At 46.5% G+C, this 14,675-nt stretch overlaps 1 protein-coding gene and 1 long non-coding RNA gene across 4 annotated transcripts in view; one reads left to right on the top strand and one right to left on the bottom strand.

Annotated features, from left to right (window-relative positions):
- The window catches only part of LOC135385779 (uncharacterized), a 91,557-nt gene that overhangs the window by 58,701 nt on the left and 18,181 nt on the right, over positions 1–14,675 (top strand). The window contains exons 6-11 of the mRNA XM_064615292.1: positions 164–241; positions 442–495; positions 5,731–5,814; positions 8,152–8,301; positions 9,711–9,792; positions 13,429–13,552. Coding sequence (XP_064471362.1) covers positions 164–241; positions 442–495; positions 5,731–5,814; positions 8,152–8,301; positions 9,711–9,792; positions 13,429–13,552 — 572 coding nt within the window. The remainder of the gene's footprint in view (positions 1–163; positions 242–441; positions 496–5,730; positions 5,815–8,151; positions 8,302–9,710; positions 9,793–13,428; positions 13,553–14,675) is intronic.
- LOC135385782 (uncharacterized) overlaps positions 10,400–14,675 on the bottom strand; it is an 85,016-nt gene continuing 80,740 nt past the window's right edge. For all 3 annotated transcript variants that reach the window (XR_010420492.1, XR_010420494.1, XR_010420493.1), the window contains 4 exons: positions 11,061–11,218; positions 10,902–10,992; positions 10,746–10,819; positions 10,400–10,473 (listed from right to left, as the gene is read on the bottom strand). This is a non-coding gene — a long non-coding RNA (uncharacterized LOC135385782). The remainder of the gene's footprint in view (positions 10,474–10,745; positions 10,820–10,901; positions 10,993–11,060; positions 11,219–14,675) is intronic.

Below are 14,675 nucleotides of genomic sequence, written 5' to 3'. Positions count from 1 at the left end.
TTCTTGTCCCTGCCCTTTCTGGAAACACTGGCAGTTGATGGATCCACCGCAATGTCGGAGTTTCATAGGTGTTCTATAAGGCAAATTCTACATGCCAGCACTATTTTCGGGCGTTGTGATTGCCTTCATAGTTGCTGATAAGTACTTTCAATGTACGCTTCAGAGTCACTACGCTACGACACCCGGCCTCATTTTGAACGGCAACGCATCCGACGAAGCGAGAAGGATACAGGAAGAAAACGTAAGAGCTCAAAGTGTCCTTGGCATTATTCCCTTACGTAGACAAACAGAATGAACGAGTGCTCTACTCGTATTCTGTGCTGCGCAGTGACTCTATGGGTCATGCCAATTGCCAAATACGTGAAACACGCATCAGCTGCTGACACTCAAAGTGTGTGACACGACATTGATGCCCTTAAATGGATGTTTTTATCTTTACAGGCGTCTCTACAGCAAGAGCTGAAGGAGAAATGTGACCTTCTGGCTAAGATTGAGGTAAATCATTGATTGAATGTTGTTAGGTCTCGGTCGTCCGCTGTATTTCTGTGCTGCATCGCTTACGGGACATCGGTTACGTGATTATGTGAAATACTAGAGAGTTTTAGTGTACCGTGCGCTATCGCTTTTGCGTACGTAAGGGATAGCGTTGGTGGTTCTGCGCACTGCGCGAAGCTCTGTTTCTCTTATGGGCGTGCGCAGAACCATCAACGCTATCTCTTACGTACACAAAGGCGATAGCGTACGATGTACTAAAACTCTCTACTTTCATTTATTTATTTATTTGAAATACTTCTGGCGTTTGACTCGATATAGAAGGAGGGACATACATAGTGCGCATATTCCACTACCAATATAACGGCAACAACAATGATAATCATAATAAAATAAAAATAAATAAATAAAAAAGGAAAACGCTATGCCAACAAACATGAAGCTGTACTCAATTAGCTATACATATGCGTACATACACACATACACATATATAAAGGAAACACAGTTATGAGTCACGATAAAGTTCAGTAATACAGGAGACAAAAGAAGGGAGGGTGTCGCAATCAATGGCCGTCGGGTGTAACTTATTCCATTCTTCAATGGTTTTAGGGAAAAAGGAGTACCGTAAGCAGTTTGTTTTGAAGCGATATTGCACTAAATGTTTGGTGTGCTTTCTGCGACGACTACCAGTGTCGGAAAGCTTCAAGTACTTGGCCTTGGGAATGCAAGTTTCGTCGTTAAGTATAGACCAAAGAGTTTTTAGGCATATAATTTTGTTTCTGACATGAAGATTCAGAAGCCCTGCCGACTGGAGCATTTGAGTTGGTGAGTCAAAACGGGAAAATTTGTTGTACAGGAAACGAATGGCTCGTCTTTGAATCCATTTCAAGCTCTTTTATTCTCGTTGTAGCTTCCGGAAACCAAACAAAAAGCAACTTTAGCGGATGCACCAGATAAGGGTGTCGAGGTGCCGCTTTGGGCCAGGTTATGCTATTGTGGTCGTCCTGTTACTGGACAGTGGCAAAAATAAGACGCAGGAAGACGATTTTTCCTTTTTTCTTCTACATTTTGCATTTCTCTTTTTTGCTGGTTGCTACGTTCTGTTGCTGAGCGAAATGTCTGCCTATAAGGCAGCACTTTGCTCTCGGATGATCTTGCGTACTGGGCCTACTTCGTAGGGAAATGTGCCCGCATCTGCCTGGGACCGTCTAAGCAAAATTCACGGAGAACGTCTTACTACATGATACATAACTCTCATGGTCTCTGTGCAAATGCCCTGCAAAGCACTTGACCGCACAAGGTGACGCTCCTGCCACGAAGCTCTTTTCACGACCCATTGTTTACGAGTACTACAATATAAGAATGATTTGCTCGCTTAATGTGTGTCCTACACGATTCCGAAGTGAATTTCAGAAGCGGTGCCCGTAGAGTGCGCAGTACAGGCAGGTGCCTTGACAGGGGCGTAATCCTGGGGCGTCGACCGCTTCGCACCGTGAACGCTGGGGTTGCAACGATTCGTGGGAGCGCCTACGATTCGTAACTCACGTTTGTGTGGAGTGCAGGATACTCAGTGAGAGAAATTGAATTGTGACAGCGGAGGGACAAAGCACAATGATTGCGAAGATTGCTTATCCATCAACGGCACACCTCGTGAGTGCAGGATAATGACCACTTACGTCTGGAACGGAGACTCCCTCTTGCGGTAATAACATTTATTACTGTGCCAATCCGTAGCGAAGAAGCTGGCTTTATGTAAGACCTTTGCAAAGCTTTTGCTGTTGGGAACGTCTTGTATCTCGAAAGCACAGTGGAAAAATGTTTCACGAATCGGCATTTCAACCCAATTTACAAACCCGTGCACCCTGGCCGTTAACCTAAGATTGGAATGGACTGGAATTGAAAAAAAGAAATGTTGATCTCCTTGCCCGACGAGGATTGTTACTATTATGCTACTTTATGACGATACACATACTCTCATGCTAATCAGCAGCCTTCCATATCTTGACCTACGGATCCCACATCCAGAAGCGATGTAAATGATATCTACTCACGCACACATATATACGTTGGATGACGACGAGGCGGGCGATTGGACGGTGAATTTATAGGGTCAGTAGCAGGACACAAAGTCACCGTCCAATGAATTCCAGGTCACGACAAAATTTTGGGTAAGATGGTGGTGGTGGTGATAACGATAAAATACAGGGGGCAGCAAAACATGCCTATATGGATGTCCAATCACCATTACCAAAAAAGCAAAACAATCGCATGCAGCTCTGAAAGGTCATTACAACAACAGCCGCACCAAGGAAGCGCTTCAGAACAACGGATTTACCGCCTTAGGCAGCCGATGGCATATATCCAGGAACTAGACGACAACCTCAATGTCCTATAGGCTGCTGCATTGATGCAGAAGAGAAACATCAGTCAGTCCCGATGACCCAGGGCGACGTCTTGTAATTTACCTGTAGATGTGTCGTGAAACATATCTTGACCGAGCTGTCTACCTTTCTCGTGCAAATGTCGTCAATCAACCTAGCCAAGGTACACTGATTTGCTGTCAAGTACGTGATGGATTGCCAGAAAAGAATGAACAGATTTCCCTATACATGAACAGAGATAGACCTGCTCCTGCAGTGTAGTGTGCTCACGTATTTGTCCAGTTTCGCCTAAGAACGCGTCTAACGCTTCTAATTCGGCGTCATTACCTATGCGCAGCGTGACCACTTTCTGACTAACGTCAGCGTAGCTGGATGTTGCAAAGAGCAATTTTCCCGTCGAGTTTCACGAGGACAGAGAGCAGCACACATTGACCCTCACCTTTATCTGGGTTAATTTATTGCTAAATTGTCTAAAAAAAGACTAATCAAGGAATGCAAATGCACTTATATGCTTCGTGGTAGAACGAAACAATCTTGAGCGTGTACAAAGAAGGCAACACAACAAATTTCTGGACGCAGCAAAACTTTACGGCCTTCTTGTGTAGGTCAATGGACTGTTTTGTATGGAATGCACTGGTTTGAAAATTAAGTGTTGTCAGAACGGACGTTCCTGTCCTCTGATACTTCGTCCATTGTACTGAACCTTGATGCATTTTGGAAAAGTTGCTCATGGCTTAGGGAACACAGAGTTCTTCGTCAAAACCTGAACATTTTACAGCAAGGTGAGTTCGTACGCTGAAGAATTCCATAGAAACACACGGGAAGTGCAACACTTAAACTGACTACTGTCACCACTCACCAGTTTATCAGCGGGGGTCTTTATTTAACCAAGCTGGGGTTTACAGGGAAAATAATTTTGTACAAGGAGCGTTCCATAAGATCGCTGAACGACCCAGAACGAGGTGAATCACGTCTCTCCCTCTCCCTCTCTCTCTCTCACCCACACACACTTCACACAACGATGCCTTAGCTAGTACAACCCCGTGAAAAAGAAAGAAAAAAGGAAAGAAAACGGGCCCCGGCGTCAATGGACACCACAGAGTTCATAGGGAGAGATCTGACGACTGTGGTGAAGTGGATAGCAGCTATCTCAACAGTGTGTGTGTGGGGTGGGGGCGCTTTGTTCTGATGGAACACGACCACATTAAGGGGTATACCGTGCCGTTTGGCCTTGATAGCATCCTGCAAGCGATGATCAGGGTTGCGTGGCACTCTTCGGTGACGCCGTCCAAATCCCATAAAACCGTGGCCATCAGCTCGATGGCGTATGGAACAGCCCGAGTCTTCTTCGGCGGTGAGGAGGAAGGGTGTTTCTACAGGGCTTCACTCTCGGGAAGAGGTAGACACAGTGTTTCGTTCAGTCACAAACCGGGCACGGAAGTCCGCGGGATGTGCGCTGAACAACTGGATATTGCTCCTAGATGAAGCGTACCGCACGTTTTTGATCAGGCGTGAGCAACCTTGGGACGCATCTGGCAGGGGCCTTGTGCATATCGAGATATCGGGTCACGATGTGCTCAACCGTGCTTTTGCCTATGCTTGTGACCTGAGCGATGGTCCAGATGTTGACCCGGTGATAGCTGCCGTGGTGAATGTTTTCTTCTGCGGTCACCGTGCCTGCCTGGCCTGCCAGGATGGGGGTTGTCTTCGCCTAAATCCCGTGCCCCACGTTTTCACAGTGCTGTAGTAGCGTCGGCCATCATCTTCCAACGTCGCCACCACGCTCTCGTGTGCCGTTGCTTATGAACGCATTTGTATCACAAGCCACAATGACTCGCATATAGCCCGCAATACCACACCGACATTGAATGACACCCTAGAAATAACATAATTGCGGGCCAAACAATAAGAACAGCCGCCCGCTCATATGTAGGTGTCATGCTGGTAACAGGTGACTACAAACCTGACGAAACCCAAGCAAGCGATATATTTTTTTTTAAAGATTTACACGTAAGGTGAGTCAGCCTGGTGTGACGACATTCTGCACGTGTCGCAGGGTAAGGACTGCGGAGACCTCCTGGTGTACTTTGAACGATATTAAAATACAGTACACTCTCGTTATAACGTAGTCAACAGGACCGAAGAGATTCGATACAAGCGCGGTCATTCGATATAAGTGGGAGGGCAACAGAAACAGTCACATTAGCTACGAAAACGTGCGGAAACTCTGTTAGAGCCTTAGAACAAGTGTACTGTAGTATACTAAGCAAATAATAAACGTTTGATGAGCACATTAACTACCTTTTTATTTTGGTTGAGAAAGACCTTAGCTGGGTCTGCCGAGAGGTTTCGTCTGGCGTCACACATCTTGGATGACACACCATATGTCGCTTCTTAAATCGTTCAAGCCACCCGTTGCTTTTTCAGTCAATGCGGGTCCATGGGCGGGCAGGTTGGCGGCTCTTGCATTTTTCAACCACTCGAGAGGTGCGGCATCAGCTTCAAGGTGACTGTAGGTCGCTGTCCGTACGGCCTTCCGCCGGTTTGCCCTTCGTCGTCACGATAAAATTTATTCAGCACGTGCAAAGCAAACGGTCAACCAACCAACAATACCGACTGTTATGTAATACACCACGCTATATGATGCGTGCGGAGTCGGCTAGGAGCACACTTCGAAAAAATCCGGTTCGAAATGAGTGTGCTTCGACCAGCACAGGGCGAAACCTCGAATAAAACTATAATACGAAGAAAGCAATTTCGTCCTAACGACAATAGCTGCGCTTTTGTATCACATGTGAAAGATATGCACGTGTGTGCCGTCAACACGTCGTCTGATTTCCTCTTGTTTTCCTCTCAGGAGGAACTTTGTGAACGGGACAGTCCTGCTAGTTTGGAGGCTCTGGAGAAAATCTGCACGCTACCCCTCACAGCTCGATTACAGGTACAGTACATAAGCAAGCGCTTTTTGTCCGTAATACTGATAAATACCTCTCTGGCTCTTCTCCATTGCCTATAGCTGTGTTCACTGTTCACACGTCCTGTGATAAGTGGCTGGGACCATTTCTTTCACTATGTTACTTTTCTGCAGCTTTCGGTTTCCTTCCCCATTTTCTTTCTTTCCTTTCTTATCTTCCTTTCTCTTATGGCCACCTGCTCTAAGTGTTATTCAGTTTTGCTCTTTAAATGATGTGGAGTTATCGGCATCCAGGTAGATGGAGCGAATTCTCCCTCTTTTTACTTTCACTCGTTCACTCACTCACTGATAAAGACCAATAAGACATTCCATCTTCCGAACGGCAGCAATCCTTCTGCAAAAAACCGTGGAGGTTATTATGTTACTTGCAAACTAACAGAACATTCGCGACGGTAACATTTTCTATGATTTGTTCATAATGTCTTCTTGATCCGTCACTACCAAGTACGAAATGTTTTCGATGCATTGAGGATGGCTACGACACATTACCCCTTTCTCAATATGTGTCAGTGATTTATCCAGACCCCCCCCCCCTATACACCCCCCTTCTCCCTTTCCTGAAATCCGGGAGACACTCCCCTAAAATTTTGTGAGATTACGCAATATTTCGTCAGAGCATAAAAATGCAGGGAGTCGTTTTCATGTTGTGACGTCAGACACACCTGCGGAGCCCGACACACCCCCAGGGACGAATTCCTGGGTAAAACACTGCGCGCGTGAATACCGAGCGAACTGCTTTGTCGTGCGGCGGCACGCTGCTCGGGATGTGATATTGTGCATCCTGAGCACGAATGCACAGAGCACGTAAGCAGTCAACGCCTGTGACCCAAGTGTTAAAAGTTGCTTCGTGCAGTATCGATGTCACGTGCAGATGCTAACAGTATCCGCACATGTAGGATGCCGCGGCAAGGCCGTCTCGCGGGGCTCCCATCAAGGTCTACCATTCGTGGGAGTAAGATTCGCCGCTTACAAAAAGTCGCATTTGCAGGCAGCAAGTTTACGAGGCCTTCGGCACAGTTATGCAGCATTGCCCACGTTAAACGGACATCTGCAGCCCTTGTGTAACGCGCACGTCAGTAAATTGGCCGCATCCTACGACACCGTGTGGGTTTCTTGAGGCCGCGTAACGACCTTACAGAGGTTGTGACACTTCGCCCAAAGTTACGCACGTTACATATTTATCGAGATAAACGTCGCTGACGGTTATTTGCATCGATGTGTACTTGCTCTGCCAAAAAAACGCGACGCGTATAGAAAATCGGCACCGAGAATACCGAATCTCACCCGGTTCCGACATCACGGCTGGCATCTCCGCCAGTGATGAGGCGCGGTCGTGGTCGCGTGCTTACGATAACCAGTGCGAATGAACGCGGCTCTTGGTCTTCTGATATCAGTGTACCGAAGCTTAACGTGGAAGTTTGCTCAAAAGTTTGTACCTTGCTAACTACTACACGCAGAAAAAACACGTCGTTTTTCCTCACTTCTCTGGCGTGCGTACGCGTGCATGATGTCATGAATCACGTCTTTCAAAGTGTCAGAAAACATCCTTTAAGGAATGGCCGTTACGGCCTTTATCGATATGAAAAACAATCTTGCAGATCGAATACTCTGTCGCAAGAATATGTGGACACACAGGAACCAGTTGCCTTTCCATCCATTGGGTATCTTAGTGCCTCGCTGTGATATACGTATGTATGTATGTGGTATGGAGCGTATACCTATATTGCGTACGTAGGTAGGTTAGGTGGGTGTGGAGACAGAATTAAGCTCCCTTCAGTTGATCATCTTGCCTCGCATTTGTACATATTTCACGTTCGCGACACTCATTTGGTCTGCGACCCGCGCGATGTTTCTGGGAGTCACGTGCCCACCGGACTATCTGTGATCCTGAGGCGGTACTCTTACCTGTGAGGTCGTTACACAAACCTATTTTGCGTTCCATCTCACGTTCTTCCACCGAAACGTTTAACGTCGATATCATTTCAATTTAGGAAGTTTATTTATATTGCGTCTACAAGGTAAATCGTGCTTCCCCCCTTTTTTTACGTCCTTTTAGCGTCCCGGAAGAGCTGGTCGCACCAGTGCGACCTGAGTTTCCATTTTTTTTTTCTGTGTCCCTTTTTTATGATTTCCGCTTTTTTTTACGATTGATGTTCTTGCATGCGTGTGGATTCTGAGTACGCATAACGTGGTCTCGTGGTCAATCGTAACGATGTATGTGTCAACATGATTCTGTATTGGTTTACAAAGTGAGACGAGAGTTGTGGTTAGTTGATAATTGATTGATCTTGTCTTTGTTCTTAGCAACGTGAAGAGCTTCGAGTGACTAAAGAAGCTATCTCCAGCCTACGACATTGCTTCAGATTAGACGATCCTTATCAGCACACTCTGGACACCATCGAACAGTCTCTATGTACGCTTCTCGAAAGGGTGGCTACGATGGAGAGGCAATGCGTACGTTTTCGATAGTCTTTGTGCGACTCCTTTTCTATGGGGACGTTCGGCTAGAGCTTGGCACGGCGAACACTGGCGTCGGCTTTCTTCCCTGGTGGCGGGCGGAGGAAACGTTTTCCAGCATATTCTATATACAAGCGTAGATGGCGATGTTGGCGATTTCACACGTTATCGCGCGAATTCTGTATTGTGTTCAATCTACCTCAGTGAATGTTTACAATGCCTAATGAAATAAGTGAAATAAATGCTGGAAATAACTTATCCTCGCCACCACAGGGGGCATTGATGGTAGTGAGCGAGGGCGCCCCCCCCCCCCCCCCCCCCCGTGCAGCCGAACGGGCCTATTCCCAACAGATTATCGTTATTTTTCTTTGGTGGTAACTACAGTATTCAGTAGGATGGGTCAACCGAATCCGCGAATCCTCGAACCCTAGGCAGGGATTCGAGATTCGGGAATCCCAAGAATCCTATAGTGTCCAAAACGGCGAATCGGATCTTTCGAATCCATCAACCACGTTTGTTTGTTTCTTTACTTTTTTTAAAAAACGGCGAATCGCATCTTTCGAATCCATCAACCACGTTTGTTTGTTTCTTTACTTTTTTTTAATGGACGTCTCCGGAGTCCACCGAAAGCCTGATTGGCCGGCGGGTGTTTTCTAGTTTGTTTGTTTACATTGCTCTGGACTGAAAGATTTCAGGCAGGAACTATTACATTACGGGTTTCAAAACTAACATGGTTTTGCTTTTGATTGTTTCTTAGTTTTATGGAAATAACTGAGACCGGAGGATTTCTGTATTTCCTGTAGTCCATGAACATAAATTAGTTACATTTAAGAAGTATACGGGTATGTTTTCTCCTGAATGTAAACTATTATTTAATTTGTTTTTCATTAAACAAAGGTATCAAATTCTACTTCAAACACTTTTCAGTATAATTGTTTTGCCCTGGCTTTTTCAACTGTTTTTTAAGAAAGGATTCGAAAGATTCGTGGATTCGCAGAACCTTCCTTGGATTCGCATTCGGATTCGGAAAATTCCGAATTCGTTCCAATCTAGTATTGTAAGGACAAACACATAATGACTGTGCAATCGCCTATGGGATTCATAAGCTTCAAAGGGCAGCTTACCCCTAACGTGCAGTTTTCCTTTCTTTGGTCTCGAAATAAAGAAAACCCTATAAATATGCGAAATGATTCTGAAATGCTTCAGAGAAAGAGTAATGAAATACCCGTATCTGAGAAACACCCGCGAGCACAGTGTTTCAGCACTCTTTATTGGTATGTTACGACTGCGGAGCTATACAGCCAGCGAACTGTCAAAGGGTTTATGCAGTGTAGTGTCTCTGCCGGACCTTCCTTTTTACAACGCCACCTATTTATAAAACTTCAATACGTTTTCATTTTCTACAGGGATCAGGGAGGGACACTCTGCGAAGGCTCAATTTTGACTCTACTGGGGATCCTCGACGTGTCCCTCTCAGCAACATGGGAGGTAAGAAACCCCTTCCTTTATTGTTTGCTCGAACATTCATCAGTGTGGCAAAAAGAGGTGTCCGCACAATCTGCATAGCCCTCAAGGCATACTCCTCAACGCCCATGTGAGAAGGGCACTACTTGCCGCATCTTTCGGTGAACTCCGATAGGGGCGCACCGAATATTATTATGTTTCTTTGTTTTGTTTTTTTGCGATTCCGATCTTGCCAGTTTTCATTGAGCGCACATAATGTAACCGAAGCCTATTAAAAAATATAGTATTTCGGGTGCGCTTTTCTTGAGTGTGCTGAAAGTGTGCTGAGTGTGCTTGAGTGCGCTTTTCTTGAGTGTGCTGTGGGCGAAGGGCAGCCCTTGTCGGGTATGTGAAGGTATAGGGCACTTTAAACAAACAAAGACAGCCGGACCCTATGACCCCAAACAAGACTTTACTTACTCTCCTTGCACCCTCTCCTCATTCCCTTAAACAGAAAAGAACTCAACCCTTAAGTTGACGGTGGTGTACTAATTACAGGCATTAGCAATGCTGTGGTCGACAGCTCCCGCTCACGAGAGAATGAATGCCCGTGCCTATAGCACGATCATTAAACATTCAATTGGGCACTTGCCTGTCTTCTGAACGGTTGTCGTTCCTTTGTGTCCCAACAAAGACTACAGATTCCCCTGCCGTTTGAGTATGGTACTGAAATGGTACATTATATGGTACTTTACGAAAAATACACTTCAGCGCAATCTTGTTAGGAGCTCCGCCACATCACCACCAGGAGTGTGGTATAGTGTCGACCCTGGCGATGAAACTCCCGATTCATCATCTTAAAATAAAGTTGTAGCTATTAGGAGCTCCGCGTCATCGGGTACTGCTCCCATGCCCTGACATTGTCACAAATCAACTACACTGTTGCCGAAAAAGCAGCATTCGCGGTCCTTCTAACGTTTCAATACTTTCGTACGTACCTATGTTGTGGTGGTGATGTAGGCAGTTTGCCTTTGTTGGCGTCGTCACGACTGTAGCTGGTACATAGGCGTACCTGGATGGTAAAAGGTTCAGATTCTGCACAGACCATTCAGCGTTTGCACAGCTTCTCCAAACTGCTGAGCCAAGGGACAGACCTGCTTTGTATACTTGAGATCCAATAGTGTGATATAGATGACTCTTCCTCGGGATGCAAACATCGATGTTCTTTGTTGTGTCTGTCGGTCACTGTGGAGAACCACATGACATTCTATTTAGCATTCACTCACCTCTCATCGGAAAAAATGTTGACATACCACTTGCCAGCCCTATGGTCTGCGCACGACGTCCGAAACTTCTCTGCAGCGTATCGTGACAGAGAGCGTGAAGGCTTGCCTCAGAGTACCAAGCGCTATATAGACCGAACCTTCGGACCTTGGCTGATGCACCGCCTGCCGTACCGACCGTCCGCATTCTAGAAACGTTTCCACATTACAGTCATCTGGCAGCACATCACAGACATCTCTAATACATGCAATTCATCGCCGATCCCATTCGCATATTCATAAATGTTTGATGCCATCTCAAGCGCAAACCCCGTTTATATATAGTCCATTCTTAACTGCATCTCTGGATCTAGAGATCACCAAATTTTGCTACGCCTGGACACACCAACTTTGAGCTCTAAGGTCACTGCACTACACTTCGTGAGACAGCTTAGAAACAATGAAAAACTACACAGAAGTAAGGCAAATGCTTACGGATGCGTCAACAACCTCAAACGGGTCAACTTGTGCTTACTACCGAACTGTAGTGTTCAACACCTATCAGAGGAAAACCACATCACCGAACTGCACCATATGTAGAGTGCCATATGCCACCGAGCGCATACAGCTCAGCTGCGGGCGATACACAGCAGGTCGTGAACGCGAGTCCGTTTGCTTTGTTCACACTTAGTTACTTTACAGATATGATTGGAGACCTGCGGATGTGATCCAAATGTTCATGCAAGAACCGATAGGCAAGATGAAAGCACCACAAAACAGCGCTATAGATTCGCAATGAAATGACAGAACGCGTCGCACTACCCACGGGGCACCCACATACCTTGAATAGGACTCATCGACATATGTATGTACGTTCTGAACTAATGAACTGTGGTCGGAGTCCCGTAGGCGAAAGGGTGAGGTCAGCCTACTCTCTGCGGTTGTTGCACCTTTCTCTGCGATTTCATTTTACCCATATGGCAATTCTTCAAAATGCGTTGAAATCTCTGCACGCCGTGCACACTGTGTGACGTCCTACACGGAAGACAGCGTGTACCATTGCAGTGAATTTCTGGCATCCTCGGCAGCAAGGAGGACCCTGTGGTCTGTGTATTCACCCAATAGCAGCCGAACGAAGAAGATTGGTTTCCGGAATAATGGAGTTGGGCCTTTGTAAGATGTTGCTTTAGGGTGACATGAAATGGACATCAGTGAAGTGCAATTTTCAATTAGATTACTATTGCTACAACACTGGAGGCCATTGTTACTGATGGAGACATTTGAAGTTTAGTTTCTGTTGCATTTCATTTTTTAGCTGCTAATCGAGGACATTCAAGGTGAACAAGGAAAACGTAACGTACAGCAGTAGCGTCTCTTGCTTCTTCGCGTTAGAAATGATGGAAGTGTTGACTCTGCACAGGGCCCGTTACTTCCATTTTCAAATTAACTACAGTTTTATGCTCATCTGAGCGCGTCGGCAGTACAGTGCAAAATACTTTCAGAGTGCATTGACTTTTCTCTCGTGTTGGAGTTGTAGCGTACCGCTACGGTACCTTTTTTAAATTCCGTGCTAGCGCCGCGAAGCAACTGTGACTATGTGCGGCGTACAGACGTGAACAGATGGGGAGAGGACAGAAGGAAGGAGCGGGGACAGGGGCGTTAGCATGCGTCCTGGGCAGACTTCAAGGGGAACTGTGATGACATTCGTCTGGAAAGTCTGCCGGAAAGCCCAGGGAAAACCCCAGACAGCACAGCCGGTGCGGGGATTCGAACCCGCGGCACCTCCCGTTCTCGGCGTGGAAAGCGGTCATCCTAACCACTGTGTCACGGGAGCTGGTCGCTCTGGTAATGCATAGTAGCCAATACGAATTGTTCCCTCCGCAGCTTTTATGAAGAATATGAAATCAATATCAAGCTCTCAGATAATTAGGCCCTGCTACTCTACTGTGCGTTTTACAGACAGAAGCAGTAATAATATTTCGGAGTAGATTCACGCGCAGGGTGAGTGCGCCTACACTTTTGTGTCTACGTGCTGCACGCGCCGCAGAATATAGGACGCGGATTATTTCTACCACCCGAGGTTCTGTAACGTGCGCCGGAAATCTGCGGCACACGGTACAGAGCAGTTTCCCGTACCTTCACTGCTTTTCCGTCATGGCAGGATTACTGGAACAAAGCATCCATCGTTTTATTGGTGGATGGCCACTTCTTTCACAAAGGAGCTGGGCACAAATATGAACGGTAAATGAGAGGTCGCAAAAATTTCATTCTTGTAGCGTGCTCAATTCCTGGAGACAGGAGCGCTGAATCTGAAATGAACTGTCGCTATTGGCAACTGGGTCGGCAGACAACAAACAAACACGTAATTGGAAATCGTATTTCTTGTCCCTCGTGTAGTAAGTGCCGTATTTTATTTCAGTGGACATGACTGTTCACCGAGTGGAAGGGCATCCGTCGTGGGGAGCTGGGCCTCAGGCATCCACGAAAGTCGTGTACTACACAGAGAAGTCTGTAACTCCTTTCCTGTCTGCCATTCCTAAAAGGTGAGTTCTAAGCAATAAGTACTGGCTTGGTGCCTGGGCATCTTCTTCCATATTAATCTTTTGCTCAGCGGTATCGCGTTGGGGCGTTGCCGACACTTATATTGCTTTTGAAATTGCACTTCGGGATATTCTTAGAACAGCAAACCAGCAGAAGGAGACATCAGCGAGAGTGTGACAGCTGGCCATACGTTATTTTGCTATATTGCATGGGAACTACGGCTAATCTCATCGAACCTAACCTGCAGCGCAAGCCTTACTTCTCTTACTGCAAATAATGGGAAGATGGCCTACAAGGGAACAAGACATGAAGGCACTCAAGGCATTGTGTGTCTACCTAAAAGAAAGCGGTATACACTGCCGCTACTAGCAGCCACATATCATAAACCTCAAAACCACCTAAATGAGATGGAGCTGCAGGCGCCCTTAGGGCAGCCACCTTGCTCCAAGTCTTTCCCCCGATTTTTTTTTTCCAGTTAATTACTACTACTACCACTTACAGCAAAGGGCGCGAGACGCGCGTTGTAAATCGTAGCAGCACATGACTATACCGTGGCTCATTGTGCTAAGACGTCAGGGTACATGACGGCCACTTTGCAGTACAGCTGTTAAAGGGGCACTAAAGCGCAAAACTTTCCCCTCGCGCAATGAAAGATGGCGTTACCTTGACATCAACACAAAAGGAACAAAAAAACGCAATGAGGCTTGTGCAGTAACGTCACGTTTGGTCACGTGACTCGGGAAAACATATTGTCGCACCGGAGTCATTGTAGGAGGGCATGCCGTGAGTTCTTGCGGTATGCGTGCAATTACGAAGGGAAATTGTAAAAACACACGCTGCTACCTCATTCGTCCCGCAGGATGACGACTGCGACTGTGTCCATGTTTTCCCGTGTCACGTGGCTCAAATGCGCTCAAATGGCTGCGCGCGACGTCATTTGCACGAGCCTCATTTACGCCTTCCCTCTCCCACTCATTCTCAAGAAGGCCAACAATACGGAACGGCCTCTCATTCGTCTCCTCAAACGATTTGTCCAATCATCGTGGGAGATTGTTTGAGGAGACCAATCAGAGGCCTCTCCGCATTGTCGTGCTTCTTGAAAAGGTGGGAAAGGACGAAAGCGAA

The sequence above is a fragment of the Ornithodoros turicata genome, chromosome 2, assembly GCF_037126465.1.
Source record: "Ornithodoros turicata isolate Travis chromosome 2, ASM3712646v1, whole genome shotgun sequence".
NCBI classification, from domain to species: domain Eukaryota; kingdom Metazoa; phylum Arthropoda; class Arachnida; order Ixodida; family Argasidae; genus Ornithodoros; species Ornithodoros turicata.
The sequence above is the reverse complement of the archived record's forward strand: the minus strand, read 5'-3'. Positions and strand labels throughout refer to the sequence as shown.